At 38.6% G+C, this 17343-nt stretch overlaps 1 protein-coding gene across 7 annotated transcripts in view; it reads right to left on the reverse strand.

Annotated features, from left to right (window-relative positions):
• The window catches only part of fkbp15a (FKBP prolyl isomerase family member 15a), a 95067-nt gene that overhangs the window by 35748 nt on the left and 41976 nt on the right, over positions 1-17343 (reverse strand). For all 7 annotated transcript variants that reach the window (XM_059994327.1, XM_059994326.1, XM_059994325.1 and 4 more), the window contains 2 exons: positions 12180-12274; positions 9647-9749 (listed from right to left, as the gene is read on the reverse strand). In XM_059994327.1, the coding sequence (XP_059850310.1) occupies positions 9647-9749; positions 12180-12274 (198 nt within the window). The remainder of the gene's footprint in view (positions 1-9646; positions 9750-12179; positions 12275-17343) is intronic.

Raw genomic sequence — 17343 nt, forward strand, 5'->3', positions numbered from 1 at the left:
TTGCCTGACTACGAGAAGGTTTTTCATTTGTATGTATCCAACTGACAGGAGGGTTATGTCACAGCGGTTCTACCACAAGAGACAGGCACAGGAAAAGCAAAGCAGCCGATAGCATACTACAGTACGAGACTAGATGAGGTGGCTCAGGGGTATCTACCATGTTATCAGGGATTGGCGGCGCTGTACTATGCATATGAAAAGGCATCATCTGTAACCCTGGGCTATCCTGTGACCCTGTACACACATCACAAAGTAGCAGAATTGCTGGAAAGACAGAAATTTCTGCTGATGCCAGCCAGGATAGCAGCATATCAGATGCTATTGACATTTCCAGACATAACTATACAGAGATGCACTACCAGTAATAAAGTCGATTTTGTCCCTTTGGGCTATGAAGGAGAACCCCATGATTGTGTAGGGAAGATGATGGCATTTGCCAAATTGAGAGCAGATTTACGGTCAGAACCACTAGAGGATGCAGATAAAAAGGTTCTGTTCGTAGATGGCTCTTGTTATAGGGATTATGATGGAAATCATGCAGGGTTCTCAGTCGTGCAGCAGGATCAGTCGAGCTATAAGATTATTAGGATGGAGTCCTGTCCCCAAACATGTTCCGCCCAACTAGTGGAAATCAAAGCCCTGACAGCTGCGTGTGAAATGATGGAAGGTGAGAAAGTAGACATCTATACTGATTCGGCATATGCTCATGGAGTATGCCATTTGTTCAGGGCAGTGTGGAAACACAGAGGTTTTTAAAAAAGCAGTGGAGATCCCATACAACATTGTCAGCAAATTCAAGACTTAATAAAAGCCATAATGAATCCCAAAGCATTGGCTATAGTAAAATGCCAGGCACATAAAAAGGGAAACGACGTAATAACAAAGGGAAATCAAGCTGCGGACGAGGCAGCCAGAAAAGTGTCTGGATGTACATCAGCTGTCATTGCCCCCCAGGTAAGCCAAGCTCCAGAACCTGTGGTAGAGGACCTAATTGAAATAAAGGTAAGGCAACTTTGGCAGAACAGACAATGTGGAGACGAAAAGGGGTATGTGTGTAACGTTTGGAGAACAATGCTGCACTTTCATACCAAACAATACTAGCCCAGAAGGGTCTTTCATCAGAGCAATGAATAAATTAAAGAATCTGCGGACGGAGGTCAAACAGAATGCAGGATTTGGACATCAGTTTTTTGATTGATTAGAAAGTAGACTCGGAAGATGGGGAGCATGGCTGACTAAAATGGCAATAACTGTCAGTATTGTATAGTTGAACTGTGCGCTTGTGCTGTGCTGTTTTCTTCCTTGCCTCAAGTCTCTTGTAGTGCTTGCTGCAACCAAACAATTTCTGATGCTCGTGGCAATTACTGAAGCAAACTTAGTGGAGAAAGAAACACCGAAAATGTATTGTTACAGCCTACAACACCTGCAGGATGAACAAGAGCAAAACGACAGTGTGAGAGTAGATTGTAAGGGCTTCTGAGTCTTTTTCCCTGTCTTAGGTACAAAGGGACAGATTTTTGCCTCAGCGGCCCAGGGTAACAGGGAGAGAATACTTTGAGGTCTTGGCGCAGAAAATTATAGTTTAACCCGAGATTTGGGAATAAGTGCTTGAGTTTATTGGGGCTTTTGTGCACGGGCTCTTAGTCTTTCTCTGTGTGAGACCCTATGGATCTCAAAGGGGGGATATATTGGAGTATAAAAGTTGCATTGTTTGCTGTGTAACCAAAACTATGTAGTCTGAGTTTGCTATTTGCTATGCATGTATCCAATTCAGTAGGAGAATGAAATCTTGAATGTAGAAGACAATGGTGTGTTAATGAGAGGGAGCTAAGAGATGTGGATTATGTAGTCTGAGTTTGCTATTTGCTATGCATGTATCCAATTGAATGTAGAAGACAATGGTGTGTTAATAAGAGGAAGCTATAAGATGTGGATTATGTGGTCTGAGTTTGCTATTTGCTATGCATGTATCCAACTGAATGTAGAAGACAATAGTGTGTTAATGAGAAGTAGCTAAGAGATGTAGATTAGAACATGATTAAGTCAATGGGTAGAAACAATAGTGGCGGATGTGCTTGTGATACGCAACTGTAGACCGATTGGATATGCTAATGCAACTAAACCAGGAGATCGCTATAAAAAATGCTATGCACAAGAATCGGTGGGCAATCAGCGACTAGCTCAATGACTGTCTCAGCTTTGATTTGCAAATTAAAGTTTAATACTTCTTGAAGAATCTTCTGCGTCTCCTGGTCGTTTGTGGGGCACAAGAAACCACGACAGGGGCAAGTGAAGTTGAATGAAGTTATCCTCTCTGGTTCAAGAGCCTGACGGTTGAGGGGTTCCTGAACCTGGTGGTGTGAATCCTGAGGCTCCTGTGCCACTTTTCTGATGGCAGCAGCGAGAAGTGAGCATGACCTGGTGCAGGTTTCCTGCAACAACACTCCGTGTAGATGTGCTCGATGGTGGGCAGGGCTTTACTCATCATGGACTGGGCCGTAACCACTTTTTGAAAGATTTTCCGTTCAAGGACATTAGTGTTTCCATTTAAGACTGCACTCTTCACCACACACCTATAGAAGTTTGTCATGCCAAATCTTTGCGAACTCTAAGAGATGTGCCATGCATTCTTTGTAATTGCTCTTATACGCTGGGCCAAAGATAAGTCCCATGACATGATAACACTGAGGAATTTAAATTTGCTGGCCCCCTCCACCTCTGATACTCCGATAAAAACTAGACCTCTCCTGAAGTCAATAGTAAGCTTCTTGGTCTTGCCAACATTGAGTGAGAGGTTGTTCTCGCACCACGCAGCCAGATTTTCAATTTCCCTCCTGTATGCTGGTTCATCACCACCTTTGATTTAGACTATGATAGTGCTGTCATCAGCAAATTGAATGTGGCATTGGAGCTGTGCTTAACTACATAGTCTTAAGTGTAAAATGAGTAGAGCAGGGGTCTGAGCACACAGCTTTGTGGTGCATCTGTGCTTTTGGAGATCGTGGAGGAGATGTTGTTGCCAATCCGAACGAACTGGGGTCTGCAAATGAAGAATTTGAGGATCCAGTTGTAGAAAAATATATATAGGCCAACGTTTTGCAGCTTATTGATTAGTTTGAGGGGATGATAGTATTGAATGCTGAGCTGTAGTAATAAAAGAACATCCTGATGTATGCACCCCTGCTATCCAGGTATTCCAAGGCTGAGTGAAGAGCCAATGAAATGACATCTGATGTGTACCTGTTGTGCCGATAGGCAAATTTGACATGCTTATAAACAATGGTGTATCAACTATTAAATGTTACCTCCTGGATACCTTGTGCTTTGTTCTGAAGCACAAGTAGCAATTCAAACCTGTTGGTAGAATCCTCATGTTACTGCCTGCACAAGTACTACATAAGACCACAAGACCTAAAGACAGAATTAGGCCATTTGGCCCATTGAGTTTGCTCTGCCATTTAATCATGGCTGATCCATTTCCCTCTCAATCCCATTCTTTGACACACTGTCTAATCAAGAATCTATCAAACTCTGCTATAAAAACACCCAATGATTTGGCTTCCACGGCTGTCTGTGACAAGGAATTCCATGGGTTCACCACCCTCTAGCAAAAGAAATTCCTCATCTCCATTCTGTGGACATCCCTCTATCTAAGGCTGTACCCTCTGGTCCTAGACTCCCACACCAAAGGAAACATCCTCTCCACATCCACTATCTAGGCCTCTCAACATTCAATAGGATGCACACAAAGCAGCAAATCCTAAATCTGATCAGAACATAAGGGTCATTGAAAGTTTCCCCTCATTCTGATCTTAACAGAGCATTAAACAAAATAACATTAATGTGGGGTCAAGTCTGTATAGGCTAACATTCTACACTTTCTGAACTCAATAATGCTCATGGTGTATTAATTTCCAATGTACCTGATAAGTAATGGTGGGCAGAGAGGAAAAGCAAGGGAGAAAGGAAAGAATAATTTGCTTGAGCCACGTTGTCTGTCGATGATTCCCATTCTGGTTATTGTGTAGAACACATCATAATGTGAAAGTGTTAAAAGTGGTTATCTGTGTTGATGCTGAGCTGAATGAACAATTGGAAACACTGGACCACTCCATGAAAATATAGTATTCCCAAGTTGTTTGGAATATTAACAATTGACTATCAAACATTCCTCCCCATTTCTCCTAGTCCCCTGGTGGATATACATGAATCACATTCTCTCTGTTTAAAGAATAACCACCTAAAAGCAAAGAGCATCAGTCAGCTCAAGAATCCCCATACGTAATGTTTGCTTGCAAAACACCCATGACAGAGTCCACTGCCCGAATAGAAAAGGCAGCAGTGGGTCACCGCAGCAAAAGAGAGCTTTGACCAGTGACCAATCCAGAAGTCAGAGTTTTGAGAGGAGGGGATTTTACTTAGATCCACTGCCAGAGTAGAAAATGCAGCAGCCGGCCACTGCACTGAAAGAACTAAAAAGTCAGCAAGGTAACGATGGAATACAAAAATAAGCTAGCCAATAATATTAAAGAATATACCAGAAGTTTCTTCAGATACATAAAGTATAAAAGAGAGCCGAGTGGATTTTGGACTGCTGGAAAACGATGCTGGAGAGGTAATAATGGAGGACAAGGAAATGGTGGATGTACTGAATAAGATATGAGCAGTATTGTGGAAGACATGAGCAGTATTGTGGAAGTTCTGTGTGCCAGGGGTCATGAAGTGTGTTGTTATCATAACTACAGAGGCTGTTGGAAAAGTGAGAAGTCTGAAGGTAGATAAGTCACCTGGACCAGATAATGTATAGCACAGAGTTCAAAAAGAGGTAGCTAAAAAGATCGTGGAGGCATTAGTAATGATGTTTCAAGAACCACTAGATTCTGGGATGGTTCTGGAAGGCTGGTAAATTTCAAATGTCACTCCACCCTTCAAGAAAGAAGAGAGGCAGAAGAAAGGAAATTATAGGCCAGTTAGTCTGACCTCAGTGGTTGGGAAGCTGTTGGAGTCTATTGTTAAGGCTGAGGCCTCAGGGTACTTGAAGGTACATGATAAAATAGGCTGTAGTCAACATGGTTTCCTCGAGGGAAAATCTTGCCTGACAAATCTATTGCAATTCTTTGAAGAAATAACAAGCAGGATAGACAAAGGAGAATCGGTTAATGTTCACTTGGATTTTCAGAAAGCATTTGACAGGGTGCCACACGAGGCTGCTTAACAAGCTAAGAGCCCATGGCATTACAGGAAAAATTCCAGCATAGATAAAACAGTGGCTGATTGACAGGAGGCAAAGAGTGGGAATAAAAGGGACCCTTCCTGGCTGGCTGCCGGTGACTAGTGGTGTTCCACAGGGGTCTATGTTGGGACCAACTCTATTTATGTTATCTGCCAATTATTTGGATGATGTTATTGATGGCTTTGTTGTAAAGTTTGCAGACAATATGAAGATAGATGGAGAGGCAGGTAGTTTTGAGGAAGTAGGGAGGCTACAGCAGGAGTTAGATGAGAAGAATGGGCAAAAAAAACAGGAGGAACAGTGTCAGGAAGTGTATGGTCATGCACTTTGCTAGAAGAAATTAAAGGATTGACGATTTTCTAAATGGAGAGAAAATACCAAAAAAAGAGGCACAAGGGGACTTAGCTGTCCTCGTGCAGGTTGAGACTGCGGTGAGGAAGGCAAATGCGATGTTAGCATTCATTTCGAGGACTAGAATATAAAAGCAAGGATGTAATGTTGACAGTTTGTAAAGCACTGGTGAGGCCTCACTTGGAGTATTGTGAGCAATTTTGGGCCCCTTATCTTAGAAAGGATGTGCTGAAACTGGACAGGGTTCAAAGGAGGTTAACAACAATGATTCCAGGATTGAATGGCTTATCATATGAAGAACATTTGATGGCTTCTGCCTATATTCACTGAAATTCAGAAGAATGAGGGTGACCTCATTGAAACATCGAATGGTGAAAGGCCTCGATAGAGTGGATGTGAAGAGGATGTTTCCTATGGTGGGAGAGTCTAAGACAAAGACTCAGAATTGAGAGGTGTCCTTTTAGAATGGAGATGAGGAATTTCTTTAGCCAGAGAGTGGCAAATCTGTGGAACTCTTTGCCACAGGCAGCTGTGGAAGCCAAGTTTTTATGTATACTTAAGGGAAGGTTGATAGATTCTTGATTGGTCAGGGCATGCAGGGATACGGGGAGAAGGCAGGAGATTGAGGCTGAGAGGAAAATTGAATAAGCCATGATAAAATGGTGGGGCAGACGCGACGGGCCAAATGGTCTAATTCTGCTCCTATATCTTATGGTTTAAGTACAAAATTAATATACCATGTGCTTTACAACAGAGAGTACAATCAGATCCTCAGCCATAAAAGATCAGGTACCCTGTTGAGGCAGGACACCAATGCACAATTTTCTTATACATACACAGCAATTTCAAAACTTATACTGAGTCAAGGAAAACATAGGTATTAAAATAAGAAAAAAAATGCACTTGAATGAACCCCTCCTTTTAACAGTGCGTCAACAAGTTCTTGAAACTACCATGACCAGACTGGACATCAAGCCAGTTAGACTCCTTTCCTCATTCCCTGCCTGAAGTTTTCATGTAACCTGTGACATTCACTAATCAGACCAAAACTCCACGCAGGTGTGTTTGGTGGGGGGGTGGGGGTAGCAGTGAAAAAGCAACATAAGTGCCAACATCTACAGCTTGGGAGCATTTCCTTTACTTCTCTGGGTTTCAGGGCACGCATGATCCATAGCAAGGTTTGGGGGGAGGGGGTGGGAGGGGTGATGAGGATTAGCAGACAGCTGAAAAGAAACTTGCAGACAGCAAACTCAGGAGCTGATGGATTTTGCTGATCTTATTCGATGTAAATGCCAAGGAGATCAGACCATTCCAACCAAGAATCAAAATGTCAACCTAAGCAGAAAGGGGATAAACAATTAAATGAAGCACACACACTAAGATGACAATATGGGCCCCCTCACCTGTGCTCTTGCCCACTCCACTGGCAGTGCAAACTAGGAAGAGAAAGTAAACTGACAGTCAAATGCAGCATCTACTAAAGCAAGCATGCACATACACACACAGAACAAAGAAGAACATAGACAGTTGTGACAGTCACTAAAATGGTCCTTTGTCTCCTCAAAGGTGATTTGTGACCTTGCAACATAAACATAAACCACACAATTTTGCTGGGACACACACACACAGCAGAAATTCACTCACTCCACTTAAGCACCTGCTGCAAAGGCAAAGTCCCATGGACAGTTAGACCCCATGTGAAATGTCATGCTTCCTCCAATTGGGTATACCCCTCATCCATAGTCTACAAAGTATAAACACAGGCCTTGCTGAATAAGCAATCAAATACATGACAGCTGGTCCCAGCTGAAGGAGCCACTGCCACTGGACTGAGCAGCACAAGTTCAAAGGTTGAATTTAATGTCAGAGAAACGTATACGTATACAATATACATCCTGAAATGCTTTTTCATTGCAAACATCCACGAAAACAGAGAAGTGCCCCCAAAGAATGAAAGAACCCCAAAGTACCCCCCCAGTTCCCCACTCTCGCGCACAAGTGGCAGCAAGCAACAATTCCCCCTCCCCCACCAGCAAAAAAAAGCACATCGGTAACATCACCAAGCCCAAGCGTGTGCTAAGCAAAAGCAAAGACACAGACCGAAGTTACCCCAAAGGCTTCGCATTTTATCCGATATTCGACAAACCACAGGTTTTCTCTCTCTCCCTGGCAAGGAAGAAGGAGGTGTTCCCCATTTTCACAGTGAGCAGGAGACATAACAACCCACTGGTTTATGATGTTAAAAGTCCATTTCATTGTTTTTTTCAATGAAGGAAGATGTCACTTTCTCACTAACATTATCCAGGAAAACTTGCATTTGAATCACTTTCAAAATTCAAAGCCTTTCCACCATAAAAAAGGCATAACTGAAGAGTGTGACTGATTCATCTGTTTATCTGGGTAGCACCATCCAGAACACTTGATTGACATCATAAACATTTACTCGTCGTGGTGCACACTTACACCACTTACAAAATACATTGCAGGTTTTCACCACCCAAACCTAGAACTCATCTCTGAAGCTATCAGTACAGCTGCCCAGAAAAAAAAACATCTGTAGGATTTCCATCTATTCATATATGAAGAAAAGAGACAAATTAACATTTTGTAATTGTCATCTAAATCCCTGGAACTGCCCACCCAACATTGAACAGGTTCACTAGAAGGACTACAGTGGTTCTCCAACACTCTCTCAAAGGTAATTAGGCAAACTATGTCTAATGTTCAACGACACAAAACTGGTTTGAAAGAAATGCCCTCACCATAAGTAAAATATTGTAGCATAATGGAAGAGTGCAATGTTTTAAATGTGTGAACTTACATATTAGTGTTTCTGACACGTCTCACCAATTTGATGTTGCTACTGTTACAAAAGATAGTTAAACCACACAATAATGATATCATGCTGTAAGATTGTGAGGCACAGTGATAAAGTCCAAAAGTGGCACTAAACGTAAAGCTGGCACTGAAGCAAGTGCTTGTTAATGTGACACATTTTCTGTAATAAAATAAGTTCTATTCATGCAGAAATTGATATTCTTATCGAGATACTAAGACAGCACTGTCCATTTGCTGACAAAAATCATTTATTGTGAATTGTTAGCTCAAATGCAATATTCAGACTGCGTATTTGAAGGTCAAATACAGGAGAAAGGTCACTCTGCTCTACCTAAACATTGTTAACTAGGCTGTATTCTACGATCACTACAACGAACATGTTCTTCCATTTACTGTCATTGTGTAACTTCTTACAGAAACTAAATATAGATGAATTTGTGATGTGAGCCAGGTTCACATCCAATCATATTGATCCTGTCTTAACTTGGAGATAATTTGGTTCAACTCCAATATCCCTTTCAAATCAAACTTCAAAAAACAATTTTGTATTTCCAAAAGTAATTAGAAAACATTTTTAAAAAACACCATGTGAACATAAATTGGAGAACTTAGCTGATATTACATTTAGCAATAAAATCAGAAGAGAAAGAAAGAACAAGTCATGGCAAGTTAAGGAAAAACCCTTGCATGAAACAGCGACTGTACAGCCCTACATAAATTACTGGATCTATCTGTTTATCCTGGTTATGGACTCAGATCTCTTTCATAATATTTAAACTTTTAAATATAGGACCCCAAAAACATTTACTTCCACTTACGCAATATTTGTGTAAATTGTCTTTTTTGAGTGGATATACATCCTTGAGGGGCTCACTGACAGATGCAGTAGGGAGTTATATGCACTTAAAGCTTGAATTACTTAATCTACTTAAAATCGAGGAAAATGGATTCAAATGTAGTGCCACAGAGATTCTTCTCCTGAGGTGAAGCAAGTTTCTTATACAAACCAAGCTCGGTTTACAGCAAGGTCAGGGCTGGATTTCACAGCACTGCACAAATTACTCCTTCCTGTTGGCGAATTTGATTAATAATCCAATATTCCTAAAGTTATTGCATTAATACTCCCACACTAGCTGTTAACTGTTCCCTTCTGGCTCTGTCCCACTCATGTCCCAAGGATCCATCTCAGCTTCACCATAACATTAATACACATGCCGATCTCACCTTCTCCTGCTCCACAAGCAGGATGCGGGCTTGGCTATTCCCAGTTGAGGAAATTAGAGAGTCATTCCTCTGTTCCATCAGCAAATTACTCTGCTCTACGTATCTGCAAGAAAGAGACAAACAATTATGAAAATGAATTATAATGAGAATAAGAACTGAACTTGGACTTGAACTTGGTCCAATGATACAGAATATGTATTCAATACAGATTGAAGACAGATAAATGATATAGAACATTTTATGAACTAAGATGATGCAATGCATAAAAAGAGTAGAAAGCAAAGCTACTTTTACTAGTGGGGAAGTCCACAAGGTGCATTCACTTACATAGTAGGAAGGGGAGGTACACTAATGTGGCAGTTACCATAATGCTTTCACAGCACTACCAACCCAGGTTCAATTCCACTGCTGTCAGTAATGAGCTTCTCTCCAAGACTGCATGGGGTCCCTCTGGGGTGTTCCCAACCTATGTCAGGATGCTCCTGTTTCCTCCCATATTCTGATGGAATGTAACCCAGATAACTGGGGTGTTGCACCTTGGTACAGTACATTCAAAGAGACAGTATATTGTTAAGTACAAAACCCTTAATAACAGTGTTACTAAGCAGAGAGATCTAGGGCTTCAAATTCATAGCTCCACATAAGTAGCTACACAAGTTTATAGGGTAGTTAAGGTGGCTTATGAAATGCTTGTTTTTATCAGCCAACTCATTGAATTCAAAAGTCAAGAGGTTATGTTGCAACTTTATATAACTCTGGTTAGGTCACATCCGGAATACTGCATACAGTTCTGGTTGCTCTGTTATGCAGAGGCTTTGGAGAGGGTACAGAAGAGGATTACCAGGATGCTGCCTGGTTTAAGGGCATAAGATGTTGAACAAACCGGAGGCTGAGGGGAGATCTGATAGAGGTTTATAAGATTGTAAGAGGCATAGATAGTGGACAGGGAATATGTTTCCCAGGATTGAAATGCCTAATACCAGAGGGCATGCATTGAAGGTGAGAGAGGGTAGGTTCAAGGGAGATATGAGGGGCAAGTATTTTTTACTCAGTGTTGTGGATGTCTGGAATGCGCTGCCTGGTACGGTGGTAGAGGCAAATAAATTAAAGTGTTTTAAGAGATGTTTGGATAGGCACATGAATGTCAGGAAGATGAGGGATATGGACATTGTGTAAGTTAGTAAGTTGTGGACATGCCAGGTTGGTGCCAGAGCACGGATACACTTACAAACTGCCTCCAGCACATATTCAGACTGTGTTGGCTATTAGTGCAAAGGTGCAATTCACTCTATGCTTCAATGCTCAGTTCTCCTGTGAGTGCATGGGTTTCCTCCCATATTCCAAAGATGTACAAGTTAGTCGGCAAATTGGTCACATGGGAATGATTGAGCAACACAGATTCATAGGGCCTGCAGAACTCGTTACTGTGCAGCATCGCCGAATAAATAAATAAACTGTTGAAAACCAAGTATTAATCACATTGTAGGAGGGGAATAACCAGAAACAGAATTGTTCTGGCACGAAAAACAGGCTCACTATCCAGTCCCTTTCCCATTTTCTTTACCTGTGGCCCAGCATATTTTTACCCCACAGTTATCTGTACAATTCAAAGGCAGTGATTTCTAGTCATAACCACTCCCTATGCTATAAGAGTTTTACCCTAAGATACTGCTCGTATATTTTGTTTCTTCCTCTGAATCAGTGATCTCTGTTCCTGGAGTCAGAGATTAATGGGAACAGTTTTTTTTAATTTACCTTAATTAAATGCATCTTGACATTGTACACTTTTATCAAATCTGTTCTCTTCTTGTTGTATTCCCAAGACAACATTGTAGCTTTTCTATTCCAACCCAAAAAAATTCTCATCACTGGAACCATGCTATCTTATGCATTTTTTCTAGCAAATTTACATTTTTCCTTAATGTTTTAACCAGAATTGGATGCAATGCTTGAGTTGTGGTTTGACCAACTTTTTAAGAAGACTGAACATCGTTTGATGGCTGTGGGCCTGTACTTGCTTATATTCAGAAGATGGGGAAGTGGCAGAATCTCAGAGTTGGACGTTAAGATGTTTCCAATAGTGGGAGAGTCCAGGACTAGAGGGCAAAACCTCAGAATGAAAGGACATACCTTTAGAACAGAGATGAGGATGAATTTCTTTACCCAGAGGGTGGTGAATCTGTGGAGTTCAATGCTTATAGACAACTGTGGAGACCAAGTCATTGGATATATTTAAAGCAGAGGTTGATGGGTTCTTGATTAGTAATGGCATTAAAGGGTACAGAGAGAAGGCATGAGAATAGGATTGACAGAGACAATAAATCAGCCATGATGGAACGACAGAGCAGACTCAATATGCCAAATGGCCTAATTCTGTTTCTCTATCTCATGGTCTTAATATAGCCCCTCTTTGGAACTCAAACCTCAAGCCCAGCAATAAATATCATCACTAACTGATTTTCCACCATGTGCTGCCAGTTTGTCCCTTGTTCACACTACCCAGTTAAATGCATTTTAGATTCATCCCTGGTACCTTTGGTTCCTCTGGATCAAATCACTGATCTTTCCATTCTGTTCCTCAATACGATTGCTTTTATCGAACACTTCCTGCTTCAGTCTTTCATTTTCCTGCAAAGAATCAGAGTGGATGGAAAAGGAAACAAAAACTGAATACAGTGTAATACTTTCTACTCAATGCTCACAACGACATGTAATTGAGCAGTACACCCAACATCAATGCCTGACTGCATACTTAACAGAAAACAGAGCCTGGTAATCTTAACACTTCTGAGCACAGTTTCACAAACTAACATTTTCTTTAGCCCAATGATAATGACAAAAACTATTCAGTGTGAGCCCAGGATAAGTGGCAAATAAGAGCTCAACTCCCTTGACTTCTTCCTCAAACTAGACTGTAAATGCATCTGCATTACGTTATCAATAGCAGTAAATCCAGCATCCCATGTGAAGACAAAGTCTTAACTTCATAAAAAGAACACTTCCGTTCGATTGCGACATGGTTTTAAGAGATTATAAGAGATTTGGGGGCTTAACACTTATAATGGGGGGGTGGAGTTTCAAGATGGCGACGTAAGCATCTGCCTTTTAGGCGCTCTTCACTTTTTCAACTATAATCACCCTTTAATCAAATCTTTTCGAACCTAATCATATGAGTTGATACTTTTGATTAACTCTTTTTTTCTAAAACAATATTTGATTTAATCTTGTCAAACTTAAAATGGCTACAAGCAAGAAATTGTCTAAGGATCCTTTATCCATCGACGCTATTTCTCATCTTCTGGACGCTAAACTTGCAACTCTGGAAAGCAGGTTAGAAAGTAAATTGGAAAGTAAACTGGCAAGTTTGGAAAATAAGCTTACCACGAAAATATCTGAACTCGAAGGAGTTGTTAGATCGCTTGATACTAAGCTTCAATTGCAGGCATCAGAAATTCAGCGGCATAAAGATAAGATCACGACTCTTGAAAAATTAATTTGCGAAAAAGTACGTACAATTGAAGCGCTGGAGAAGAAGGTACACTCGACTATTAAAATATTAGATCAGTATAAGTTTAAAATTACTGATCTTGAAAATCGATCTCGCAGACAGAATTTGCGAATTATCGGGTTCCCCGAAAAAGTTGAGTCCGGTGATTTAACTGAATTTTTCTCTAAATTATTGTGGGAAATTTTCGATGCTGAAGGTTTGCATACTAAACCTGTTATCGACCGCGCTCACAGAGTTGCGAGGTTTTCGGCTGCGAGTGACAAACCACGAGCTGTGATTGTTTGCCTTCATTATCCTCGGGAGAAAGAGCTTTTAATTCGATTAGCTCGTAAAAAAGGTATGATTTCTCACAACAGCAACACATTTCGAATTGTTGAGGATTATTCATTCGAAGTAATGAGAGCGAGAATCGCTTTTAAGCCAGTGATGGCAGAGATTCATTCGATTGGACTTAAACAAGCTTTAAGATTTCCAGCGAATCTTAGAATTACGTTGAACGACAACAGTCAGCAATTCTTTAATACTCCGGAAGAAGCGAAGAAATTCGTTGAAGAATATCGATCTTCTAGTGCAAGTTGAACTATGTGTTATGCTGAAAATTTTTTGGAGAGAAGATGCCATTTCATTTTAAGTTTTAACCTATGAAGCTGGGTTATAACTTCTCATCCTGATCTACGGGTCTGGTTTCTTTTTTTTTTACTATCACCATCGTTTATAGATGCTCTTTTAACTTTTTATAATATCTCTTTTTTTATTATTCTTTTTTCTGTTTCGGATATACACGTTTATATTTTGTAATAAGGATTTACTTTTTTTAAGATGTCGTTTCTTCTTCCCATCAGACTTTACTTTCTGTAAACATTTATCTGTTTGCCTGCACTTGGAAATGGGATGAATGTTTTGGATTTTTTGGTCTTTTTTTTATTATATATTGTAGTGTCTATTAAATCTTTTTTTTAATCCTATTTTGATAACTTTTTTTTCTATTAAATTTTTTTAATAGATCGTTGAACTTACATTTATATTTTGTAATATGGCTTTTTCAAAATGTCGTTTCTTCTTCCCATAAGTCTTTGCTTTTGAAACGTAATTTTTCTTGTATTTGAACATGGAATTTTTTTTAAAGGTATATTACACTTTCAAATTTTAATGTTTATACCTTTTTGTTTTATTAATGATCGTTTGTTTTATTATATTATTTTTTTTCATTCTGATTGATATACATTTTCTCTTTGAAACCCTATATTTAAATCTGGGTGTTATATAGTTTTTTTAAATCTTTTCATGGAGCTGCCATCTTGAAATGGGGTTAATATTAGTGTTAGTTTATGCGCCTGCCGCTTGGCTTTCTTTCGAGGGGTGGGGGGAGGGGGTAGGGATCTTTTTTCATGCTTTTGCTTTTTATTTTTTTGCTTTTAGTTTATGGGCCGACTTTAAATTATTAATATTGTTGAAGTGTCATGTTCTCCGGTTGCTCCTGTACCATTTTTCCTTCTTCCTGAATTATGGGTTATGTGTTTTTTTCAACCTTTCATGGTATATACAATTAATATTAGCATGATGGATAAGTCTATTAATTTTATTTCTTGGAAATCATCCGATTAAACGTAAAAAAATATTTAAAGTATTCCATAGACTAAATGCTAATATTATCTTTGTACAGGAGACCCATATTAGGAGGAAGGATAATCAATGCTTTTTTAGGTTCTGGAAGGGTCAACAATTTCATTCAAATTATACTGCTAAAATTAGGGGTGTGTCTATTTTTATAGACCCCTCAATCTCGTTTATACATCTTGAAATTATATCTGATCCACAGGGCAGATTTTTGTTGATTACTGGTTCACTTTTTAACCGAAAAGTGGCTTTAGTTAATATTTACGCTCCAAATTTTGACTGCCCTGAATTTTTTAAACATTTATTTACTACCCTTCTTAATCTCAATGAATATATGTTGATAATGGGTGGAGATTTCAATTGTTGTTTGAATCCTTTGATGGATAGATCTAAACCTATTCGAACTCTTCCGAATAGATCAGCTTTACTTATTAACTCTTTTATGGTCGATTCGGGAATTACTGAAATATGGCGGTTTTTGAACCCTAAAGATAAAGAATTTTCGTTTTTTTTTTCACATGTATATCATAGTTATTCTAGAATTGATTATTTTCTTATTGATCATTGTTTATTAGCAGATGTTATTGACTGTAAATATGATTCTATTGCTATTTCGGATCATGCACCTTTGAAGTTATCTATCAAGATTTCGGACTCTTTCATTAATACTAGATCTTGGAGACTCAACACTACTTTGTTTCAAGATCCAGAATTTATTACCTTCATAAAACAGCAAATTGACTTATTTTTTTCAACAAACTATACTGAAGAGATTGACAGAGGAATACTTTGGGACTCTTTTAAGGCTTTTATTCGTGGACAAATTATCTCATATTCTGCTGGTAAAAGAAAACAAAGATATTTAGATATAGCTTTATTGGTGGATAAAATTAAAGAAATTGATAAGATTTATTCCGTTACTCTTACCAAGGAACTTTATAAGAAGAGAGTTGAACTGCAAATGGAACATAGCTTACTGTTATCTTCTTCAATTGAGAATCAATTAATTAGGACCAGGGCTCAATTTTATATCCATAGTGATCGAACTGGTAAATTGTTAGCTAATCAATTAAAAGCTATTTCGACTAAGCGACAAATTATTAAAATTTGTAAACAAGATGGTAATCTGACTACGGATCATAAAGAAATTAATAATACCTTCCAAGATTTTTATAAATCTTTATATCAATCAGAATTTGATAGTGATCTGTCTATGATGGATAATTTTTTTTAACAATTTGAATATTCCCAAATTGACAGATGAAGATCGAAGTTTATTTGATGCTCCTATTTCTATGGCTGAGGTAGGAGAGGCTATTTCATCGATGAATTCAGGGAAAGCTCCTGGCTCTGATGGTTATATTATAGAATTTTTTAAAACTTTTTCTTCTTTGCTTTCCCCTTGGTTATGTGAAATCTTTAATGATGCATTTATTAAGAAGAGACTACCCCAGTCCTTTTATGAAGCTACTATCTCTTTAATTCTTAAAAAAGATAAAGACCCTACTTTATGTGCATCTTATCGCCCTATATCGTTATTAAATATAGACTCTAAGACTCTTACAAAAATTTTAGCTATTAGGTTAGAAAAGGTACTATCACAGATTATTTCAGGAGATCAAACTGGTTTCATTAGGAACCCATACTCCTTTTTTAATGTTAGAAAATTAATTAATATAATTTACACTTCCTCACCCACAACCCCAGAACGTGTTATTTCATTAGATGCTGAAAAAGCTTTTGATAGAGTTGAATGGACATACTTATTTAATGCCTTGAAGAATTTTAATTTTAGTTCTAATTTTATATCATGGATTAAATTAATATATTATAAACCTGTTGCTTCTGTTCTTACGAATAATTATAGATCCTCTTTTTTTCAATTATCTCGTGGTACGAGACAAGGTTGTCCCTTAAGTCCTTTATTATTTAATATTGCATTAGAACCTTTAGCCATTGCTATTCGTGAATCCCCTAATATTTCTGGTATTACCCGTAATGAGAAACTATACAAGTTATCGCTCTATGCTGATGACTTGTTGTTATATATTTCTGATCCTGATAATTCTATTCCCGCTATTCGATCCTTGTTGGCTCAATTTGGTAGTTTTTCTGGTTACAAATTAAATTTGGATAAGAGTGAACTTTTCCCTTTAAATGCACAAACTTTACTGAATGACAGGATACCATTTAAAATTGTTACTGATAATTTTATTTATTTAGGTATAAAAATTACCAAGAAATATAAAGATTTATTCAGATTGAATTTTTTACCTATGCTTCATCAAATTCAACAACTTACTACTAGATGGTCTCCTTTATCCTTATCATTAGTTGGTCGGATCAATGCTGTTAAAATGATGATTTTACCGAAATTTTTATATTTATTTCAAGCCTTACCAATTTTTATTCCTAAGTCTTTTTTTGATAGCATTGATTCAAAAATTTCCTCATTTGTGTGGCAAAATAAAAACACCAGATTAAGTAAAAGACAGTTACAGAAATCTAAAAAAGATGGTGGTTTAGCTTTACCCAATTTTAGATTTTACTATTGGGCGAATAATATTCAGAA

Source organism: Hypanus sabinus, chromosome 18 (genome assembly GCF_030144855.1).
Source record: "Hypanus sabinus isolate sHypSab1 chromosome 18, sHypSab1.hap1, whole genome shotgun sequence".
Lineage (NCBI taxonomy): Eukaryota > Metazoa > Chordata > Chondrichthyes > Myliobatiformes > Dasyatidae > Hypanus > Hypanus sabinus.